Source organism: Prionailurus viverrinus, chromosome B1 (genome assembly GCF_022837055.1).
Source record: "Prionailurus viverrinus isolate Anna chromosome B1, UM_Priviv_1.0, whole genome shotgun sequence".
NCBI lineage: Eukaryota > Metazoa > Chordata > Mammalia > Carnivora > Felidae > Prionailurus > Prionailurus viverrinus.
The window spans coordinates 193,697,718-193,719,908 of record NC_062564.1 but is presented as its reverse complement, the minus strand read 5'-3'; the positions used below and the strand labels follow the sequence as shown (position 1 = coordinate 193,719,908).

The 22,191-nt window shown below is 44.5% G+C and overlaps 1 protein-coding gene across 12 annotated transcripts in view; it reads right to left on the bottom strand.

The window, feature by feature from the left end:
• Positions 1–22,191, bottom strand: part of LDB2 (LIM domain binding 2) — a 384,473-nt gene that overhangs the window by 236,607 nt on the left and 125,675 nt on the right. For all 12 annotated transcript variants that reach the window (XM_047855901.1, XM_047855904.1, XM_047855902.1 and 9 more), the window contains exon 2: positions 5,129–5,231. In XM_047855901.1, the coding sequence (XP_047711857.1) occupies positions 5,129–5,231 (103 nt within the window). The remainder of the gene's footprint in view (positions 1–5,128; positions 5,232–22,191) is intronic.

The following is a 22,191-nucleotide window of genomic DNA, read 5'->3' as shown; positions in this document are numbered from 1 at the left end:
CCCCCAGCAGCCACAGAGAGGAAAACAACAGTCTTTGGCTAACGTGACTGTGTAAACGTGTAGTCGTGCCAGAAATCCTTAGTCCAGACAGAATATGGAAGTCAGGATGAAATAACAAGTAGATGATAGAAAATTACTGGGCCCCCCAGCCCCAAATTGCAAATAGTAGTTAAGGGATTAATGACAATTTTATCTGAATTGCCTCGCATCTCAATCTAGAGTCAGCAAGGCACACATTAGAATTCAATCAAAAGACGGCTACTTAAGAAACATTTTCAAGGAGATGGAAATATACATCACTGCATCAAGCCCTCACTGTTCACATGAGGCCACTGATGCTTAGAAAGTGATGTACACCAAACCACACAAGTAGCAAAAGGCAAAGCCACATTTGAGCTCAGGTATCAGACCCAAAGCCCCTGCCTGAACCCTGTTCCTCGCAAAGCAGGCCGATGAGAAGTGCCTTGAAACACGATGGTCACTTAGTAGTTACGTCGCTTTTTTCCCTAATGTCCAAGGCAATGCCAACCTACACCCGGTTTAGCGTCTGGAGTCTTCAGCCCCCAGAGGTACAAAGCCCCACACATTCTCAATCACCCTTGCCCTATTTCTCCCTTCCTGAACATAATCTACATGCCAGAAATAACAGTGAATGTGTGTAGTTGAAAGCTGGGGAGGATATAATCTCTTCAATGTGGCATTTCAGTAGAAACTGCCCATCGGTGAGGTCATGTACCTCCCGGATGACCTGTGAGTCTCTGCACATCGAGCCCACTTGAAAAACACCTGCCCAATGACACGCCTCTTCAGGGCACAGAAGCTACAGTAATGCCAAGGCCGTGCATTGTTATCGATAATAATAGTGCTAGGGGCACCAGGATGGCTCAGTCAGTTAAGCGTCCAACTCTTGATTTCGGCTCATGTCATGATCTCATGATTCGTGAGTTCAAGCCCCATATCGGGCTCTGCATTGACAGTGTGGACCCTGGCTGCGGTTCTCATTCTCTCTCTCTCTCTCTCTCTCTCTCTCTCTGCCCCTCCCACATGTGTGCTCTCTCTCTCTCTCTCTCTCTCTCTCTCTCCAAATAAATAAATAAACTTAAGAAGAAGAATAACGGTCAGTGTTTCAAATGGTCTGAGGCTCTTGGACTGTATTTTCTCACTTAATTTTCACCCCAAGCCAGTGATGGTGGTATTACACCTTACAGATGAGGAAATGGAGCTTCTGTCCACCCATCAAAGCATGATATGACAACCAAAAATGTTCACATGGGACCCTCCTGCCCTTTCTGCTACACGGTGCAAACTCCCAGGCTCTCCAATGTCGTGAGAGCCAGGAGCACTTTTTCCTTGCATCTCTCCCAGCAAAGAGAGATCTCCTGAGTGAAGTGGGAACAGATGAAGACTATGGCCAGCGTGGGCCTGGGCACAGCCTAGGTCTCTGGAGGGGCTTACCATACCGTTACCCAAAGGGTGTTTGTGACGGTCACAGAGGGAGAGAATGGTGCGGGACACAACTCCACGACGTGCTCAAAAAGGGCCGGAGGACTCGAAGAGCTTTCTGGAGGCTCCCCGGGAGTGATCAACCTGAGAGGGATCACTTCTGTACTTAGGGAAGGGAGACCACACACCCCGCGGGATGTAGAATTAGAAAGTAAGTGTGCAGGGGGCTTTGAGAGCCCCAGTCCTCCGCTTCCCTTGCCTCCCCTGTCAACTAAGCCACAGTAATTATTTGTGATTTATGTTCCTGGGAACGTGTGAATTGACAAATCCATTCCTTTCCCTTTAGCTATGGGACAATGTGGAGATAGGAAACGGAGCGGGAAGGAAAGGTGCCCTGGCTTTGACTTTGGAGTCAAACGGCCTGAGGCCCAGTGACTCACCAGCTGGGGCTCTCTGGACCAAGTTTCCATTTTTGGAAAAGACGCTTTGCAGCTCTAACAGTCTTTAACTACCGATCTGCTGACAGAGAAGGAATTGCTTGTCCCTGCTCTCTTGCCCACCTGAGATTCCGTGTCATCCAGGGAGAAAACTACCTCTCGGAACTGCCCACTTCTCCAGCTGCTGAAGAAACACCTCCCTGAACCTTCCACAAGGCAGGGGCAGGGACGCACAGCTCAATTTCATGGTCTGGTAATCTCATCCACCTGGCACCTGTCCACACCAACCTCACCCCCAGCCCCAGTCTTCCAGGAAAACATCAGCAGTCTCCACCTGCCCCAGCCATATCCTACCCTGGCAGGGGCGGGGGGTGTGGGGAGGGAGTCCCACCCCCCTCAGGAGAGGAAAGGGCTGAGGACTAGAGTGGTTGAAGGAACATGATCAACACAGAGGAGCTTTCTGAGAGAAAGAGTAATAGATCTCGGAAAGCATAATGATTTCCTGAATTATTATCTCACTGGTTCCCCCCCTCTCACTTCAAGTAGATCAGACCATATCCTATGGCCTATGTGAAACACCAACAGGGTGCTGTGGATCATGTTCTTCCCATTTTAGAAAGTCCAGTGATCTCAGTCAAAGAATTGTTTGGCCAACATTCTGTTTGGTGTTAAGAACTTCCCCCCAAATGTCCATTACTCGTTCAATTATTCGTTCAACAAATACTTACTGAGCACCTATAATGTACAAGTCCCAGTATTAATCTGAGAATTCAGCAATAAACAATATGAAGCTCATGTTCTCAGGGAGATGACATTCTAATAGGATGGCGACAGACACCAAACAAATAAGCAGACACATAGGATTTACTCTAGCTTGGAGATAAGATATCTTAGAGCCAGAGGGACCCTCTAAATGCATAGAGATGCGAAGAGAGAAGGAATTTTTTTTTCCAGTAAGGGCTAAATAAACCCCATCTGGCATATTTCTTGGTACCCAGGATAAATGTAATTTGGGGCGATTCTTTACATATAGAAACGTAATAGTCAAGTCTTGTTTTCTTTCTCAAAAACGCAAGGCTGTCAGCTCCCTGGGAGGCTTCAAGGAAGAGCTGTAACCTCCAGTCCAGGGCCGGCAGGTGTTTTCCCAACCTGGCACGGACCGCCTGGTGCGCACACGGGTTAACGTGGCGTCGCCAGAGCTCAGAGCCCTGCATAAACAGTGTGCGTCAGGCGTTCTAAGCATCCTTCATCTTCCCTGTCTCCCCGTCCTGGGCTGTCAATCAGCTGTCACTTGCCCGCACATCAGCAGCATGTGCACATCACCAGGCTGTCAGCAAAGCAGCTGATGAGACTCCGCTCCAAACTGTCAATCATCTTTGTTTCCCTTCTCTGCTCGGGAAATATTTTGGCTCACGGAAACAAAGGAACCTGGACAACAATGGCTTAGAGTCAGGCGTTCACTCCTGTGCACGGATATCGGTTAAGATCTTAAACGGATACTGATCGTGCCTTACCCTCCAATGGTGTCGGGGTGGGATGGTGGGCAAAGGGAAGATCGAGCCCCTGCTGTATTAGTACAGGCTTCAAAACTGTAATTCTAGTTCCCTGAGCAGACTCTGATGGATTCACAAAAAATAGAAATAAAAAAAATAAATAAAGAAAAAAAAAAAGGAAAAAGCACAGGAACATAAAACAATGATAACTTGAAGTTATCTGAGCTTATGCCTCAAAAGAAAATAAGAAGGCTCAGAGGATGGACGACTGCACGGCTCGAAATTATTCACCATTGATCAGGCAGGCTTTTGGGGAGAGAGTAATTGTTGGATTGCTGAGTTCATTTATCTCCCGGGACTTCGGAAACAGCAGCTTCTCTGCACCGGACTCTTTTACTCTCCAGGGCGTGAGGCTGCCTGGGGGCACCCACACACAGGAAAGCGAGTTAACTCTTCAGGACCCCACGAGGTGGGCTCACCAGTGCTTATGACAGGAGTCAGTAAGTTGAATGACTCTGAAACACCCGCTGTCTGGCAGACCCACAGCCCCCCTCACCCAAAACACTTACTGGAAATGCCCATGCCCTTAAAAGCCCACAGCAAAGAAGTCTAAAGAGATGCTCATGGCAATGAGTTCCAATTGGGCAGCGAGTTCAAGTTGTCCTGCCATCCCCAGTTTGCCATTGGGCAAAATCACCATGCATATGTTAGCGTAATTAATCAGCCCGTCACAGAATAAGTCCAAATACCATTAAGTTGTCCAAACTCCTCTAAAGTTTAAAAACAACAACAACAACAACACTCTAGCAGCCTTGAAATACATATAGCAACAATCAGACCTTTTCATCATGCTTATCATGAGCCTTATTATCTAACAATTGCCCAGTGCTCTGGATTGACTTGTTCAGACATACGGTGGTTGGTTCCATCGTCTCCGTGTTTGTGACATTCGGGATGTCTTATCCTCTGACAGAGCCTTTCATACGTGCAACGCTGATTTCTGAAAACACATCTCTTTCTGATCTAACCAGACGTTAATTGCTTTTGTGCTGATGTATCTTTGCCTCTTGGTCTTATAGCACAACTAGCAAATCTGATCTCTGACAAGTTAGCTGAACCTAATCAGGACAGATCAGCTGTTACCCAAGGTGCCACAGGCAGTAATTTGAGGATCTTTACAGAGTTATCACTCTCTGGAAAGACAAGGAACTATAATTCTGTCAACACTAATCCCAAACTGTATGCTCAAAGCCGCTGTGGCCTCCCCTGCCCCTAAGAAAAGATAGCACTTGTCAAATAAATACCGGAGATAATTGATAAGAAGAAATTAGAAGGATGTGGCTGGTACAGTGACTGAAGATTTCTTTTTTTAAAGGAACCTTCAGAAGCAGAACACTGGGTCTCAAGTGCCAGCTGTCAAGGATAAAGGAGGGTCACAGGAAAGAAATGGATGGAAACTCCTCAATCCAGCTCCCACTTATCGTTGGGTGATTTGGTTCGTATTTGTCTCGCTCGCTAAACAGGCAGGTGCCCAAACATTGTAAGCCTCGAAGGAAAGCTCTCACAGCCGACTCTGCCTGCCACCCGGCGACAATGCCTTGATCGGAAGCAAGAGCCTCATCAGGAGCAGAGAGGATACTGTCGGCCTGTCAGCCTTGTGCTATTCTTTGACGACCCCTGTGGCTTTCTTACAGGCGCAAAAAAAAAAAAAAAAAAAAAAAAAAGGAATATTAGAAAAATAAACTGCTTTCTTACTGTATCGCTTTGGTCCATCTTCCAAACAAAATGAAAGGGTTAAGGTGGCATCATCTTCAAAAAACTCAGTGGCAAATGCGTCCCACCAGAGGTTGTCGCTATCCTGCAAAGAGACGGATCGTTTATTTAACAGGCAAGAACAGAAAATATCTCAAAAGAGGAAAAGGAAAAAGAAAGAAAACCCCCGTCACCATTCGCTTGTTACTTAGCATATGTGTGTGGGTGTTCTAGAAGGCGGGTGGGCGAGCATGTGGTCACTCTTCAAATTAATTGCCTCAAATGGGGACCAAATTCCAATTCGATAAATGAGTTAATGCAAACTGGATGAAAATTAATTCTTGAGGACGTGTTTGGGGAGATTTCATAAATGTACTTTGGAACACAATGTGACATTTTTTTTTTATTTTATTTTATTTTTTTTTTTAATTTTTTTTTTCAACGTTTATTTATTTTTGGGACAGAGAGAGACAGAGCATGAACGGGGGAGGGGCAGAGAGAGAGGGAGACACAGAATCGGAAACAGGCTCCAGGCTCTGAGCCATCAGCCCAGAGCCCGACGCGGGGCTCGAACTCACGGACCGCGAGATCGTGACCTGGCTGAAGTCGGCCGCTTAACCGACTGCGCCACCCAGGCGCCCCAATGTGACATTTTTTAACAAAAGGGTTTACATTCCACGTAAAACGCCTTCAACTTCTTTCTGTCTCTCCCTGTCTCTCTTTGCTCTTCTAAGAATTTGATTTTACAAACGGAAACCACCATACCACAAGTAGCTTAAGGGGAGTACATTTTTAGAGATAATTAACTCAAAAAGGGGTTGGTGCGACTGGTGGCCCTGCCCTGTGCAAATATGCCCATGAGATACGTGTTTGCCACGTGGGTCTATCCAGATGATACAGAGGGATACGCAGCGGCAGAAACACCCATCACATGCATGTGGATGGTTCTTGAGAGTTGTTTTAAGATTACGGGCAGTCTTGTTGCCTTGTTATGAACATGATTATTAAAAATAGAGCAGTCCAGCAGAATGCAAACTATCCATGTGAACTGTTTGTCTTGGGTTGAGCCTTTCTCTTGCTCATCCAGAAAACACTTGAACATTGGCCCAGTTGAAGGCAGTTAAAATCATTGTTAATCGTGATGGGGCAGGGGGCTCCTGTAACTGTGAATTAGGCAGAGTGTCGCATTCAAAAGGGGAAATCATACCTGGCCTCGTGCTCTATGTCTTACACCATGTGCCCCTAAATACTTTTTTTTTTTAATTCATTTTTGAGAGAGACAAAGAGAGCACAAGTGGGGGAGGGGCAGAGAGAGAGAGAGAGAGGGAGACACAGAACCCGAAGCAGGCTCCAGGCTCCGAGCTGTCAGCACAGAGCCCGACGCGGGGCTCAAACCCACGAAGCGTGAGATCACGACCTGAGCCGAGGTCGGACGCTTAACCGACTGAGCCGCCCAGCCACACCCACCCCACCCCACGCCACCCCCCAAAAAAATCTGAAGCACAATCCTTTTCCAGAGAATGACTGGTTACTGGCAGACTTTAGGAGGAAATGCTCGGCAGCTGTCTGTCAGATGAGGCAAGGGAGGGAGGGGCTCGCAGCCCCCACTGCTTGGCCGGGGCAGAAACACTGCAAGCCTCTCTCCTTCCCGTTAAGTTGCTCTGCTTATGACAACATGAAGCCGTTGACGCTGGCGGGCGTCAGGAATGAGCGTTCAGTCCTGGCAAGAATAATTAAAGGGCCACTGAAGGTTGATGCTGTCTGTCCCTTGTTCCAGAAAAGCAACCGCTCAGGCAAATGAATCTTGGGGTCTCTTTTTTTTTCTGGCTTCCTCCCAATCACCATACCGAAAGCCAACGCTTTTCTTAGTAAAACACAGTAAATATAAAAGCACCCGGGGCAATGCCTGGCTCCACATACAAACTACCGCCCCGCCCCCTTTTCCCCCCCCCCAAAACAAATATTTATTGAGCACTTACTACGTGCAGGCTCTCAGAGTACACAGCTGATTGAGAGACCAGTCCCTCCCCTCAAAGGGCTCAAACCTACTAGCAGGAGACAGCCAAGTGAGCAACGAACAGACAGCCTCCCTCCAGGCCCGAGACCACAGCACGAAGCCTGGGTGCCGTGGAAGCTCTCAGGGTTTCTAGAAAAATCAGTGGGCTTAGAAGTGGAAGAGGCATCTGGGGAAAGAAACCCTATCTGAGAGCCTGGGCACACTGGTTTATTTTCTTTCAAATTGCTACACAGATGGGAAAAGAATAATAGTTAACATTTATTGAGTGCTTACCACATGCCAAGCATTATTCTAAGTGCTTCATGTGTATTTTCCCTCTCACTCCTTAATACCTCCCTGTTTCTTTGTTTCTTCTTCTCCTTCCTCTCCAGTTCATATCATTTTCTTCTGAGGAGGGGCTGTGCTGTGCTCACTGCTCTATCTCCCAGGCCCCTGAATGGCATCAAGCCCATGGTATTACTCAATAGCAGCCATTCAGGGAATGAATGAAGCTGCTCACATCATGTATCATCCCTACTGTACAACGGCAGGAACCGAAGCACGGGTGGTAAATGGAACTTGCCAGGTACGCTCAGCCGATACGGAGTGCAGCTGGGATTCCGACTCAGACCCTCCGACATCCGAGCCCCAGCTTCTGCCTGCCTCCTTTCTCTGGCAGACTTCGCCAAGGCAGGGGTTAGGATTTAGAAAGAAGGGAGGGAGAGTACAAAGGAAGGATTTTTGTCTCAGATTGGTTTCTCCGTCCAGCTCCTTGCCTCGCGGTCCTGCCCCGGTTGCCAGGACTCACGCCCCGGAGGATGCTCAGCATCCGGCTTAGCTCGGGGCAGTTCGGCAGGCGGTACTCTGTCAGTGATGCAACTCGATCCTGCCAGCAACCCTCATTCCCAGGCTACATCCCTCTTCCCAGCTAAGTGAGCGTTCACAATGTATCTCACCTTCCTGAGCCTGCCTCCTAACTTGCACGTTGAGGATAACGATAGCAAGAGCACAGTAACAATTCTCTGGCAGAGCACATGGGTCAAGGGCAACAAAGCAATAATCATCTTGCGGGATGGGTGTGAGGATTAAATACATTTGTGAGTCTAACGTGCCCAGCAGAATGCCCAGGACACGGTGAAGATCAGTAAAATGCTCCTTTCCTGACTCTACCTTACCATCTCTTTTTTTTTTTTTTAATTTTTTTAAAGTTTATTTATTTTCAAGAGAGAGAGGGAGAGAAGTGTGTGAGCAGGCAGGGGCAGAGAGAAAGGGGGACGCAGAATGCGAAGCAGGCTCCAGGCTCCGAGCTGTCAGCTCAGAGCCCGACGTGGGACTCGAACTTACGAACCAAGAGATCACGACCCAAGCCAAAGTCAGACACTTAACCAACTGGGCCTCTCAGGTGCCCCTGCCTTACCGTCTTTAGTATCATTTTTAAGAGGTGAGACATCACATGTTTTAAAGAACTGCACCCCAAATGTACTTTATAAAGCAGCCTGTTGATAAATCAAACAGGTTTCCCTAGAATTTCATCTATTTGTAGCCCATTTACCTGGCAGTGGCTCCTGTCTGCAACTCGGAACAGAAATGTATCCATTCTCTTTTGCCCTGGTGATTATTCAAAGGCCCAGTGACTATCAGATCCTGTACCTCCATTGCTCCGTAATCTAACTCTGGGTTTCTGGCATTTCTGCCAGGCAATGGAGCCGTGGAAGGGAAAAGCCCAGGGAGAACCAAGGCTGGTCCGAAGTCACTGGGAAAAAGGGAAGGACTCGGGTGAAGTGAGGGGTAGCAAATGCTTAGAAGCAGCCGCACAGGGGCCACGTTGCCTAGACAAGTGAGTGTCGGCAATAGCCGAGCATAAGCCGAGCATCAGCAAGAAGTGATGATTCAACCAACTGCAAGGGAACATAAGATGAGTCTGGGTCTCAGGAAGTGTCAGAACAGGTGCGGCAGGGGCAGGTTAGATCAGGTAACCATACACACCAAAAAAATCTATTGGTTTTGGTGAAGAATCTTAGAAGAACTTTTCAAAACTAAAGATGAAATATATAATTATCCCAGACACAGAAAAGGTACAAAATACATATATTGGGGGTTGGCGGATAGAATGAATGAATGAATGAATGAATGAATGAAATTCTTTATTGTACCATCACAAACCCAACTCAAGAAACTCACTCTCCAAAGTTCTCAAGAGATCTTGATTGCTGTGACCCTACTTTGTCTCTTGGCTGATATTTCTAAAATGGCTTATTTTTTTTATATATTTTTCAATTATCATTGTCAACTGCTGCTAAACAGACATATATAACGCTTTTGAATTAGTCCTTAATTATGAGAGGACAGGTGTTTATGTAGGAAAGGGAATAAAAGGAGAGAAGCTTTAATAAAAAACTTGCTAAATGTCAAGTATAGGCCAGTCTTGCGTGGAGTGTATGCTAAGGAAGCAGATTACGGAAAGATTATGGTGGTGGGGAGGTAGGATGGAGGGGGAGGGGTCTGGGTTAATAGTAGTATCCATAACCCGGTATTTTCTAAGTGCTGTACATGACTTGAACTCTCTTATATTCACAACTGTCCTGATTGCTACCGAGGAGCAGAGCAGGCAGCCTATAGAAAACAGACATCTTTAACCTCAATGTCACATTGAACTTCATACATGTAAATTCTGCCTCTTATCAGCGGGAGGACCTTAGTCAAGTCACCTGACTTCTTTGCATCTATTTGCTCATGTGTAAAGTGGGAATAATAATTTCGGTGGACTCTGAGGACTGAAAAAGTAACTGTCCAGCACATAGTAGCTTTTCAAGAAATGAAAGCTATTATTATCCATTATTGTTTCATTTGACCCTTAAAATAGTTATAAACACAGAATCTGAATTTCAGAAAAGTTAAACTGAATAAAGATCAGACAGCTACAAAGTGGTAAATCTAAAGTTCACTTAAAAGTCTGCCTAACTCCAGTCCATTTTTTAAAATTGATTTCCTTTTGCAGAGCAGTTTTGGTTCACAGCAAAATTATGACAGACTGCACAGATATCTGTTATATCCCCTGCCTCCCCCCAATACAGCCTCCCACATTCTCAATATCCCCCACCAGAGTGGTACATTTGTTACAATTGATGAACTACCAGTCCATAATTTTCCTCAACAAATTCTACTTGAAAAGTGGTTTTTCACCTTAAGTTGAAGACGAAGGCAGCTGGCATTGCTGAGAGGAAATTCTGCCTGAGCAGACCTCTGACTCAGGTGTTTTCAGATGCTGTACCCTTTCCCCCAACTTCATGACGTTCTCCTGGCAATAAACTTCCTCTTTGCACACCTCTTCCTTCCATTTTGTGGCTATCATTCCTGGCATCCCTTAGGCAATTTGGGGGAATACATTTGCATAATAATGACGCTAGGGGTCCAGGCTGGCTGAAATGCAGCCACAAAGGTTTCCGAGAAATCAAATAAGAAACCTCTGGCAGAGATCTTACAGTGTGCCTAGTGGTAAGAGCTCACGGCCACCTCATGCGCTGTGGACAACGATGACAAATCAGTCCCTCCATCATTCAACTTCACGTTGTCAGTCACCTAAAATGACACCAGCCTTGCAAAGGCGGAAGGCGCTCTGCCTGGTCACGGGAAGAACGGTAAGAGGCCAAGGGGATATAAAGACAGACAGACTGGTTAACATTCTACAGTTGAACCTACAGGTTAGCACCCCCGCCTCTTGACCAGAAACCTAGCGCCTCCGTCTTTGGAGAAATGGAAGAACCACAAAATTCCCAGTTCTCCTTCCAGAGCAGAGAGCATAGCCAAGTTTAGCAAGTTGACCAGTAGGAGGCTGTGTGAGTAAAGTTGCCAAGCTGCTTAGAAGCCAGGATTCCAGAGAGAAGCTCACTAAGTCAGAAGTTTGAAGGGGACGAGGTGTGGCTGACCACTCTGACTTCACGCAGGCGATAATCCCCTCACGTCAGACTAACTTGGAGATTAGCCAAAAAGCGCCTTGAGGTTGACGAGTGAGTCAAGACCAATGTTTTGGGACTTCCAAATAAGGGTTACGGTAAATGACCTCAAAAGCCAACCAAGGCACAAGGTCTTATTGCTAGGCTGCGGGTTGGGGCACACACCTCAGTAACTAGCAGTGATAACAGACACGACATTTGGAATATATATGGTAAAATGCATTCCATCCAGGGGCACCTGAGTGGCTCAGTCGGTTAAGTATCCGACTCTTGATTTTAGCTCAGGTCATGATCTCACAGTTCATGAGTTCGAGCCCTGCCTTGGGCTCTGTGCTGTCCTGCTTGGGATTCTCTGCCTCTCTCTCTCTCTCTCTCTCTCTCAAAATAAATAAATAAATTTAAAATTAAAAAAAAAAAAAAAGACATACTATCCAGGGAAAAGCCATTCTTACCACACTATAAAGGAGCCAGCACTAGTCGTTTTCCTGTGCGTAGCCAATGGGCCTCGGGCAACTTACCTTCCTGAACCAAGGGTTCCTGGTTAACAGTGGCCTCCCCCCCTGCCTGTGAATAGGTTGCTCTTTTGGCCCAGAATGTGCAGCAAACGCCAAGTCCCAGTCTTGGCACTCCTTTTTCACTGAATCTTGTGCTAGGAAACTTGGAAAACGACGCCCCCGTTAGAATGCAAATCAACTTATGATTGAATCACATTCTTACAATTGTGTAGTAAATGGCGTGATACTTAAGGGAGGGACTAGGCATTAGGTATTGTTCATCCTCAGCAGAGCTCCCACCTGTAGATGACCCAGTAAAGGAACAGAAGAATGGAATACACACACGAAGACGCCGTACCCACACAAATTCTTCCTCTAATTTCGTAGGAATCTTTTGAGAGTGTAAACTCAGTGGCCAGGGAACCAAGATGGCGTTCCAGCTAAGCCCCCTCTCTGTCGCATCTCTGTTGTCTCGCTTTCCATCAGCGGATATACCACCCCGGGCATGTGAGAGGTTCACATGGAGACAGAGATTTTCAAAATTATCTCACACCCACGTTGCCATTCTACTGTGCCACCTCTTGGGTGTTTTTCTTGTCCTTTTCAGCAAAACGTTGGTTAAATGAATATACTTTACTGACTGTAACTTAAGTAAGCGTGGTTTTACCTTATTAATTTTTTTTTTTAAAAACAGAGAGTAGAAGATACTGTAAAGACCCATGGGTCCATTATCCAGAATTAACAATTATTAAAATGGCATCTTATTTTCCTCTTTAAGAGGAATTAAAAATTATAAATAAAAATAAATGCCCTGGGTCCCCATATCCTGCTGTTTTTTTTCTCCCCTCCCCGAGGCTCTCATAAACAACCGTCTCCTAGAGTTCAAGTGACTCTTCCTCCCCCATCTTTTATATTCATACACACACATGACTCCATTCATATACAGTCTTATTTTATGGTTTTAATATTTTATTTAAATGGTATCATACATTATGTTCCTTTCTTTAAGCTTGCTTTTTTTTTCATTCAACATTGCTTTTTGGAGACCTATTTTATATATTAGAGCCTCTTTTTTTTTTTTTTTTTTTTTTTAATTTTTTTTTTCCAACGTTTTTATTTATTTTTGGGACAGAGAGAGACAGAGCATGAACGGGGGAGGGGCAGAGAGAGAGGGAGACACAGAATCGGAAACAGGCTCCAGGCTCCGAGCCATCAGCCCAGAGCCTGACGCGGGGCTCGAACTCACGGACCGCGAGATCGTGACCTGGCTGAAGTCGGACGCTTAACCGACTGCGCCACCCAGGCGCCCCTATATTAGAGCCTCTTATTCTCTTGTATAAGCTACATGGTAGTGCACTGAATGCATGTAATATATTTTACTGAAGCATCTTGCTACTTATCTCTAGACAGTTTCTAATTTTTTGCTATTACAACATTGTTGTGATAAGGATCTTTATAGTGTCCCTTTGTGCACCTGTGTAAATTCTCTGGGGCATATATCTAAAGTCCCTGTGCCGAGGCACAGGGTATATACTGGTCTCTATTTTGGCTCATACATGACGAGGATTCTGTTCTTCTAAGTGGAAGATTTCTGGTCTGACTGATGCGTGGGCAAAGATGAAACAAGGTGCATTTCTAAGCAATGTTTTTCCAAGTGGGATCTAATAAGAGGATCAATATAATTACAAAACAGAGACCAGCCTGCCCGGAGAAGGATGGGCATCTAAAAGTCCAGAGAAGATTCAATAATGGAATAATAATAAAATATTAAATTAAAAATGAAATTAAACTATTTGCCCATTATTCTCTGAAGGCAGAGTGTGTCTCAGGGGCTTCATTAACCAAAAGGAGGATTATTTCTTGACACTGACAGAGGAAAGAAAGCATAGGCTCTTTGTGGTCCTTCAAAATAACTCCCGAAACTGAACCAGTGTGGGAGGAGGTGGGGATCTCACTGTGTACATCCCGCCACAAGGCTTCTGATCGGGGCCACACCTTTTCCACACAGACAGGTCCTTCCAATCCCTGCTGTTGTTTGGTGTCTGAACAGTACATATTTAGTGTTTAGTGAATATTAATAAGGAAAACTGGATTCTTTTCCCACAGCTGGGAAACGACAATAGCACAGAGTAGCCTCCAGGTAAATAAAGACGAAATTAACTCAGCCTAAACACAGGAAGGGGGAGTGGTATCCGTGATTCTCATATATTTTAATTAGGCAAAAATGCCACAGAAGCTTCTCCACTCCAAATAAGCTTCTATATGCATTTCTGTGATTAAAATCCTTGGTCCTTTTGTCCCATCACAGGTGAGTCCCAGAACCACTGGCAGCCAAATCATGTATCAGGATGAGAGGTGCACTCAGGTCAAATAGCAGAAGAGAGGCTTAATTACGTTCAAAAATCCACAAAAGCATTTTCCTTCCATCCCAGATTCTCTCCTGCTCCCATCTCTGTCCCTCTCCACCAAAACCAGGACCCCGGTGCGAGGGCTGGCCCCCGGCATCTGTAACTTAAGCACTGACAGGTTATGTGGGATTTTTGCCAGAGTAATTATTTTTCAATTCAACAATAATGAGAAATTACCATGGCAACCACTGGTCACATGGCACACATACACCCCCTCCAAAGAATGAAACCATACATAAAGCATCTATTTCTTGAAAAATGTGTGTGTGTGTGTGTGTGTGTGTGTGTGTGTGTGTGTGTGTTTTATTAAAACAAACTTAAACAGGTCAAAGTGGAGCAAGTGCATGAAGGGGTCTGGAAACAGGAAGATGAGAAGAGCATTGACTTTCTTCAGTATCTCGCGGTTCTAGAAAATAATGATGTCTTATAACCCTACCTCCTTGTGCACACACATGGACAGCACTCTATTAATTTGTATCTTACCATTTCGGTCACTCCCATTTTGCACATGTCGGCCAACCCCTCTCAGGAGACACTGAAGGAAGAATGATACGCTCAAGGACAGAGGCAGAAGTGTGTGTGGCCATACCGGCTTTCCCTAAATTTATTTGCCCGTCACACTCCTACTAGATTGAGACAGGAGACAGTGAAGGAGCCCAATCTCGTGCCTTTCCTTTTGTGGACGGCCCCTCGTGCGAAGGGAGCGCAGGTCAATTATGTTCTCTAATTATTTATTTTGTTATCTCTAACAAAAGTCTTATTCACTTCCTTAATCCCCAGCTGCTTTTTCTTCAAACCTGGGAGCCTTGCATCAAACCGTGTTTATTCCCAACTAAGCACATTTAATAACAGTAGACAACAGTTCCAGAGCACTTACTGTATGCCAGGCACCATTCTGAACGTACTGAATGATATAAACCCTGTGAAATGTCGTAGCGACCCTATAAGTCCTTCTAAGAAGCCCATTTTATAGATGTGAAGACTGAGGCACAGAGAAGTTCAATATTCACTTCAGATCACACAGTGAGTTCAAACACATGGATGCTGGCTTTTGAGTTTCGCCTCCTAACTACTCTATTATCATGTTCCTTCAGCCAGAACAATATTCTTCGAGACATCTACCATCCTCTTACTTGTTTCAACATCCAGTTAGTGCTAAGTGCACTGACTATTTGAGGCTACCCCTCTTGAAGACACAGCCCAAAGCAAGGCTGTCCGCCACATCTGTGGAATGCTACATGGAGACACAAGAATGAGAGTTATATAAGGAAGCATCATTTGCTCCAACAGGCAAGCTGCTAACTGCAGGAACACGTGATGGACGCAGGGAAAGCATTCTACAGCCCCTTTTTTATTTATCTTTGTGGGACTGTGTTTATTCTCCCGTCCCTGGGATTGCATTTTTCTTCTCTCCTCCCATCTACGATTCTGCTCATCCTCAGCTAAATCGCATCTTACTTGACAATAAACACGAGCGATCATTTTAACGGAGAAGTTTTAAAAGGCCACGTTATCCAACAGTAAACTAGGTGTCTTGATAGAATATCTCAGGGTTCAACTCACAATGCAAGGCTTCCCTTCAGAAAGTGCTCCCTGAATTTCACTCTTTAGTGCAAGTGGAAGCTGCCTTGGGAAAGAAGGGCAGGAAAACAGGCAGAAAGACCAGACTTGGCAACCGGCAGATAATGGCTCTTGAGCAAAAGACACATCAGCGCCTTTTCCCCCAAACACCTGGGAAAATTCATGTATTTCGATCTTCATCCTTGACCTACTAAATCGTTAATTAATTGTGAGCATTCCAAAGAGAAATGTGATTTACGATAATCTAAAAATAATGACTAAAATGGATACATGTTTTGTGCACCCAGAACTCAGTGTTGTTGTTTTTTTTTTTTTTGCCACTGGACTTATCATAACTATAATAAAAGAATAATTTCCTTTTAAAGTTTGGGTTTCCATAAGATTTATGAGGGTAGTATCTATATGCAAGTCTCGTACATTTTGCCTCCATAGTCCAAAACACCTAGCTGGTAGGCCACAAGTAAGTACTTGATGTTTTTATTATTTAAATTACACAATTTAAATATTTATTCAGTGAAAACCAAGAATATTTTAGGGCGTCTGGGTGGCTCAGTTGGTTAAACATCTGACTTCGGCTCAGGTCATGATCTCATGGCTTGTGAGTTCGAGCCCCGCATCGGGCTCTGTGCTGACGGCTTGGAGCCTGGACCCTGCTTTGGATTCTGTGTCTCCCTCTTTCTCTGTCCCTCCTGGCTCACGCGCTCTCTCTCTCTCTCGCTCTCAAAAATAAATAAACATTTTTTTTTAAAAAAAGGAAAAAATAAAGAAAACCAAGAATATTTTCCAAACTCTGAAGAAAAACAATAGTTGTCTTTTCATGATTGTGAAACACTTCCACTCTCTGCTCACATGCCTGTTACACAAGGGTGTTAAATATTTAATATATGAATCAATGAAAATGCTATGAGTTTTGCAATGAACTATTTCCTAGTCTTTACAGTATTCCAATCAAAGCGGTACTTTCGTTATCCCAATTTAAATGAGGAAACTGATGCCCCAGGGGGGTACCCAAGTACGTAGACCAAGTAAGACACAGCACTGGGATTTGATTCCTAATCATTCTGATTCCTAGACATTTGGTCGTATCCACAGGGCTTGAGTACCTGTTCTAATCTGTATTATGCTGGCGTGAAGGAAGACTAGTGTTTTCTCCATAATTAAATTTCCTGTTTTCTACTCAACACGGAGACATGCACTCTAACATATCAAAAATAATATATCGGGGACCCCACGATAATCCACTCTGAAAATGACACGGTGAGGCATTACTCTAGAAGCAGCGGTCTCATTGGTGGCCCCTCTGTGGCGGTGAGCACCATACCTCATATTACATCACATCACCTAGGTGCAAGGGGTCCTGAGATGCGGCATAATGGGATGAGGCAGCAACCTATATATCTTGAGAAAAGCTCATCATAAAACAAGGCACAAATCTTCTGTTCCAACATACACACAGCAGGCAGGAGGACATTTCTGGAAACGCTTGCAAGATGCAAAAGCTTGTTTTTGTGACCTGCCCAATTGCACCTGAATCCAGTGACAGGAATACTTCCTGGAGTCATAGCTAAAAATTGGAAGACCGGGCCAGGGCTGAGGCATTAGGGAGCCACTGGAAAAGAAAACTCAAGTTGTTCTTTCTTCCTACTTGAGAAAAAGGCAAAAAGGATTTTTGTTCACAAAGATAAATACAAGAAAACAAACATATTCAGAAGATAAACCTATCTTGATGATGGCTGAAGGCTTCCATTGTCTTCTCCATTTAGATTTCTGTTATCAGATTCTCTCTGACTGGCCAGGGACAGCGGATGTCTGTGTCACGACCCTCAGGTACTCTCTGGGGCTCCTCAACTGTGGCTCCAGCTGCCCCATTTGTGAACCCAGGAGACATGGCAGAGGAGCATATGTAAAGCCGGACCTACACTCCTTTCCACCCCACTCCGAGCCTTTTTTCTTTTCCATCTCAACAATGTAATTCCAGTTTCCCAGTCGCTTAGGCCAACCTCTTCGGGCATGTTCTTCCTTCCTCTCTGTTCCTAACCCCACACTTCGAAACTGCCAGCAATCCCCAGGAATCTCCTTTCAACGTTTTTTTTTTTAACTTTTTTTTTTTTAATTTTTTTTCAACGTTTATTTTTTTTTTTTATATTTTTGGGACAGAGAGAGACAGAGCATGAACGGGGGAGGGGCAGAGAGAGAGGGAGACACAGAATCGGAAACAGGCTCCAGGCTCTGAGCCGGCAGCCCAGAGCCCGACGCGGGGCTCGAACTCACAGACCACGAGATCGTGACCTGGCTGAAGTCGGCCGCTTAACGGACTGCGCCACCCAGGCGCCCCTCCTTTCAACGTTTAACAGAACCCACCCACGTTTTTCTCTCCTTCTACCCCCGCCCCTTGTCTGGGCCCCAGGAACTGCAGCCTGGACAACAGTAACCGCTTCCTAATGCTTCTCTCGGCCAGGCCCCCGGTTCCCCTAGAGCCTGTGCTCTGCAGAGAAGCCTGCCTGACCTTTAAACAACGTCCACCGGTTGCATCTCTCCCTATTAGAGCTCCCCACCCCCCATGGCTCCTCCACACCATTTCTCCAGGAAGCACACTGCCCTGCGGTTGGGACTCTGTCTTCCTCTCTGGCTTCAGTTCACTTCTCTGTCAGCACACATTGCAGGTCCTGGCCCTGGCTTCTGCTCCGGGGCCACATTCTGCCCGTCCACAGGGCCCCTTGCTTTTCCCATTCCGCCACCGAGTGGATGCCTTTCCTCTACTCTACTTGGCCTGGTTTTCTCTTCCTTGGCATTCAGCTCTCGGCTTCCTTGTCATCTGTGACCATGCAATCTATAGGCTCCAACTCACTATCGCATCAGTGTTTTTCCTCCAGGAAGTACTTATCGCTCGATTTTATTTGTTTATTGTCTTCCTACCTCCTTGAAAAACGTTAAGTTTCTTGGGAGCGCAGGACTCTGCTGCCTGCTTTACTATGGAACCTTGCACATAATACCTGCTTAGTAAATGGCCGAAGAAATAAATATACAAAAAATGTGCTAAACAAACAAGAAAAAAGAAAAGCTAAATCTGTTGAGTCCACGTTCATTGCTTCCACAGGGCAGCCATTCTCGGACTCAGACTTGTCATGGCCCAGTTGACTACAACTACATAATAAAGTACCAAGAACTTACCAGAATCTTTATGCACTGTAATTTTTTAAATAAATATATGCCATGAATTAAGAGCATTAAAAATATTTATGCCCTTTGACTCAGTAATTCTATTTCTGGGAATCCATCCAAAAGACATAATCCAAAAATATGTAAATGCTTTATACACAAAAATATTCACCATAGGAGCTTTCGTAACAGCATAAAAACTAAAACAATGCGCAGCGCTGAAAGAGAGGAATGATTCAAGAAATCATGGTAGGTCCACTAGGAAGAAAAGAGGAATCTTTAAAAGTAGTGTGTGCCCATGGTTTATAATGACACAAAGGCATTCTTACGTTATAATGTGAAAGGAAGAAAGCAAATGGAACTCAGAGCGAGACAGCATTGCGGCCCGGGAAGCCGGGAAGCCGACAGAAGCTGGGTTCGTGGTCAAGATGGCCATGCTGGGGACGGCAGGGAGGATGGACTGTTTGATAAGCAGTGTTGAAACAACTGGCTTTTCACATGGAATAAATCAATAAGTTTGATTCTACCTCACATGACCAAACGCACATTCCAGATGGATTAAACATATAAATGAAGAAAAACACAATGTTGAAGCTATTAGAAGATAGCAGAATACCACATGTGATCTCAGAACAGGGGAAACTTTTGTCAACAACACACTACAAGGATAAAGCACAAGAAGCAAGCCACCTACTTGAATATATCAACACAGAAACAGACCATATGACACAAGAGACCTTAAACAATGCTTCAATATGAGTGACAGGCTGGGAGAGGACTGGTAACTAGAATATATAATAAACTGTAAAAATCCAAAATCACGTTGAATCGCTATACTGTATGACTGAAACTAATATAACACTGTATGTCAACTAACTGGAATTAAAATAAAAACTTTATATTGAGGAGGGCACCTTTTGGGATGAGCACTGGGTGTTGTATGGAAACCAATTTGACAATAAATTTCATATATTGAAAAAAAATTAAAAAAATAAAATAAAATAAAAACTTTAAAAAAATCAGTAATCAATAAAATATAAAAAAGCAAAAGATATGAAAGTATCATTCTCAGAAAATGGTCAATAGAGCTATGAAAAGATTCTCTATTTCACTTGTAATCAAGAAAAGGTGAGTCAAAAGTAAGCCATCGTCCACCCACGTAGTTGTCAAAAAAAAATCAAAGCACTGAACAATACCGCATGTTCTGGACGGGTGGGGGGACACAGGAACTCACGGGCTGTGGACGCGTCTCACCGTGGTCTGACGGCAGCACACAGAGGGGCGGATTCCAGGATGCTCATCCACTCATCACCCACCGCCCTCCTCGTCGGCCCTGAAACCCGACAAGCTTTGCCCTTCATCCCCTCCACCTGCAAATTCCTTCTCACCCCACACGCTCCCCGCACTCCTTCCCAACCATCTGTGTTAATTCCTTAGGACTTCCACCTGAGTCTTGCCTCCAGCCAGAAGCCTCCAGGCCTTCCAACCTACTGAAAAGTCACCATTTTATAGACTGAGATACATTTTTTTTTTTAAATTTTCAACTGGTGTGAACTTCACGCTGAGTACTCCTCTAGTACCATATTTTTATTTTATTTTACATTATGTCTAGTTATTATATTTTCACGTCTCAGCAATTAGACTCCAAACTCCATGGGCAGATACATTATCTTCCTTGGGTTGTTCTTTGTATTCCCGTCGCTTACCTGGCACACATTTACTGTGTGTTTAATTATGAACTGAACACTGTGCATTATCTACTTGAAGCATTTGAGCATTTCCAGGCAGCTACTGTTATTAACCTCATTTCACAGATGGAAAAACCAAAGCTCGGAAAGGTTACTTTATCTTCCCAATCACACATCTGATACACGTTGGAGACAGCGTTCAAATCCATGTCTTCAGATTTCAGAACCTGTCCCTTTTAACTGATGTGTGTGTGTGAGAGAGAGAGAAAGGATTGTGGGAGAATATCAGTAATAAAAGGTCCTACATAAGACTTGTGCATGAATGTTCATGGCTTCATTATTTATAGCAGGCAAGAAATGGAAACAATCCAAATGTCCATCAAATGATGAATAAATAAACCAAATGTGGTATCTCCATATAATGGAATACTATTAGCAAAGAAAGGAATGAAATGTTGACAAATGTTATAACAGATATCTTGAAAACATTATCCTAAGTGAAAGAGGGCAGACACAAAATGCTGTGTATTGCATGATTCCATATATTGTATGTATTGTACGATGCTATATATTGCATGATTCTAGATATCGTATATATATATATTATACTATATATTATATTATATTATATTATATTATATACCCATATTATATACCCATATTATATATCCATATTATATATCCATATCATATATCCCTATCATATATCCCTATCATATATCCATATCATATATCCATATCATATATCCATATTATATGTCCATATAACATATGCAGTATCCAGAGTTCTGGCTCCACCATTTACTACTAGCTGTGTGATCTCAGGCAAATTACCTCAACTCTCCATGTCTGTTTCACCACATATAAAGATGCCTCATCTTGCACTGGGAGGATTAAAGTAGAGAAGGCATGGACCAGGAACTGGAACAGAGTAAACATCCAGTAAAGAGCACTATCGTTAAGTGGTGGGGAAAATCCCAAGGCCAGGGCTGCTGCGAATCTGAAATAATATCCATCAGGACCGCACCTCATGATACAGCCCGCACACTTGCATCCACACAGCCTGGGTCTAGACACCAATGCCAGCACTTTTTTTGCTCTGTGACTTGGGGCAAGTTACCTAGTCTCAGGGAAGAAGAGAACAACAATGGTAATAATTGTAGAGCTGTTACAAGGTTGAAATGAGCTGATACATCCAGATGCTTAGCACAGTGACTGGCAATAAGCTAAGTATTACCCGTCATTATAGTTCTGGCCATCAGTGTTATAAAAGACACCCAAGATAGGGCTTCCTGTTCTCGGAAAATGTATAACCCAATTAGTCTGTCGCAGTATCGCCACTGACCACGGATTACAAACAAGGCACAGCCTTCTGTGCATCCACCTCAGGAGACTGAAAACCCCTTGAGGGCGGGATCAAGTGTCTTATTTGTGACTGTGTCAATTGTGCTTTACACAATGCCTGCCTGGGAAGAACAAGGGTGCACATCTACCTAAGTGGGTTTTCACGCAGCCCGACAGAAGCAAAGTCTCTATTTTGCACGCCAACCTTAAATCCACAGTTGCGTGTGGTTGGGGCTAATTTGCATCTCAGCATCTCAGAAAGCTCTGCATTTAGCTATTCGATTTGCTTCCTTGTCAACTAGAGATCACAACTCGAACGGCAAAGAGAGCTTTAGAAAACTGGTTTGCCTGCCAGCTCCCATATATGGCCCGGCAGGATTCTTCACTTTCCCCCCTTCCATCTCCATGGGAGGCAAGAAACTGGTTCTGATTCTAATCCTGAC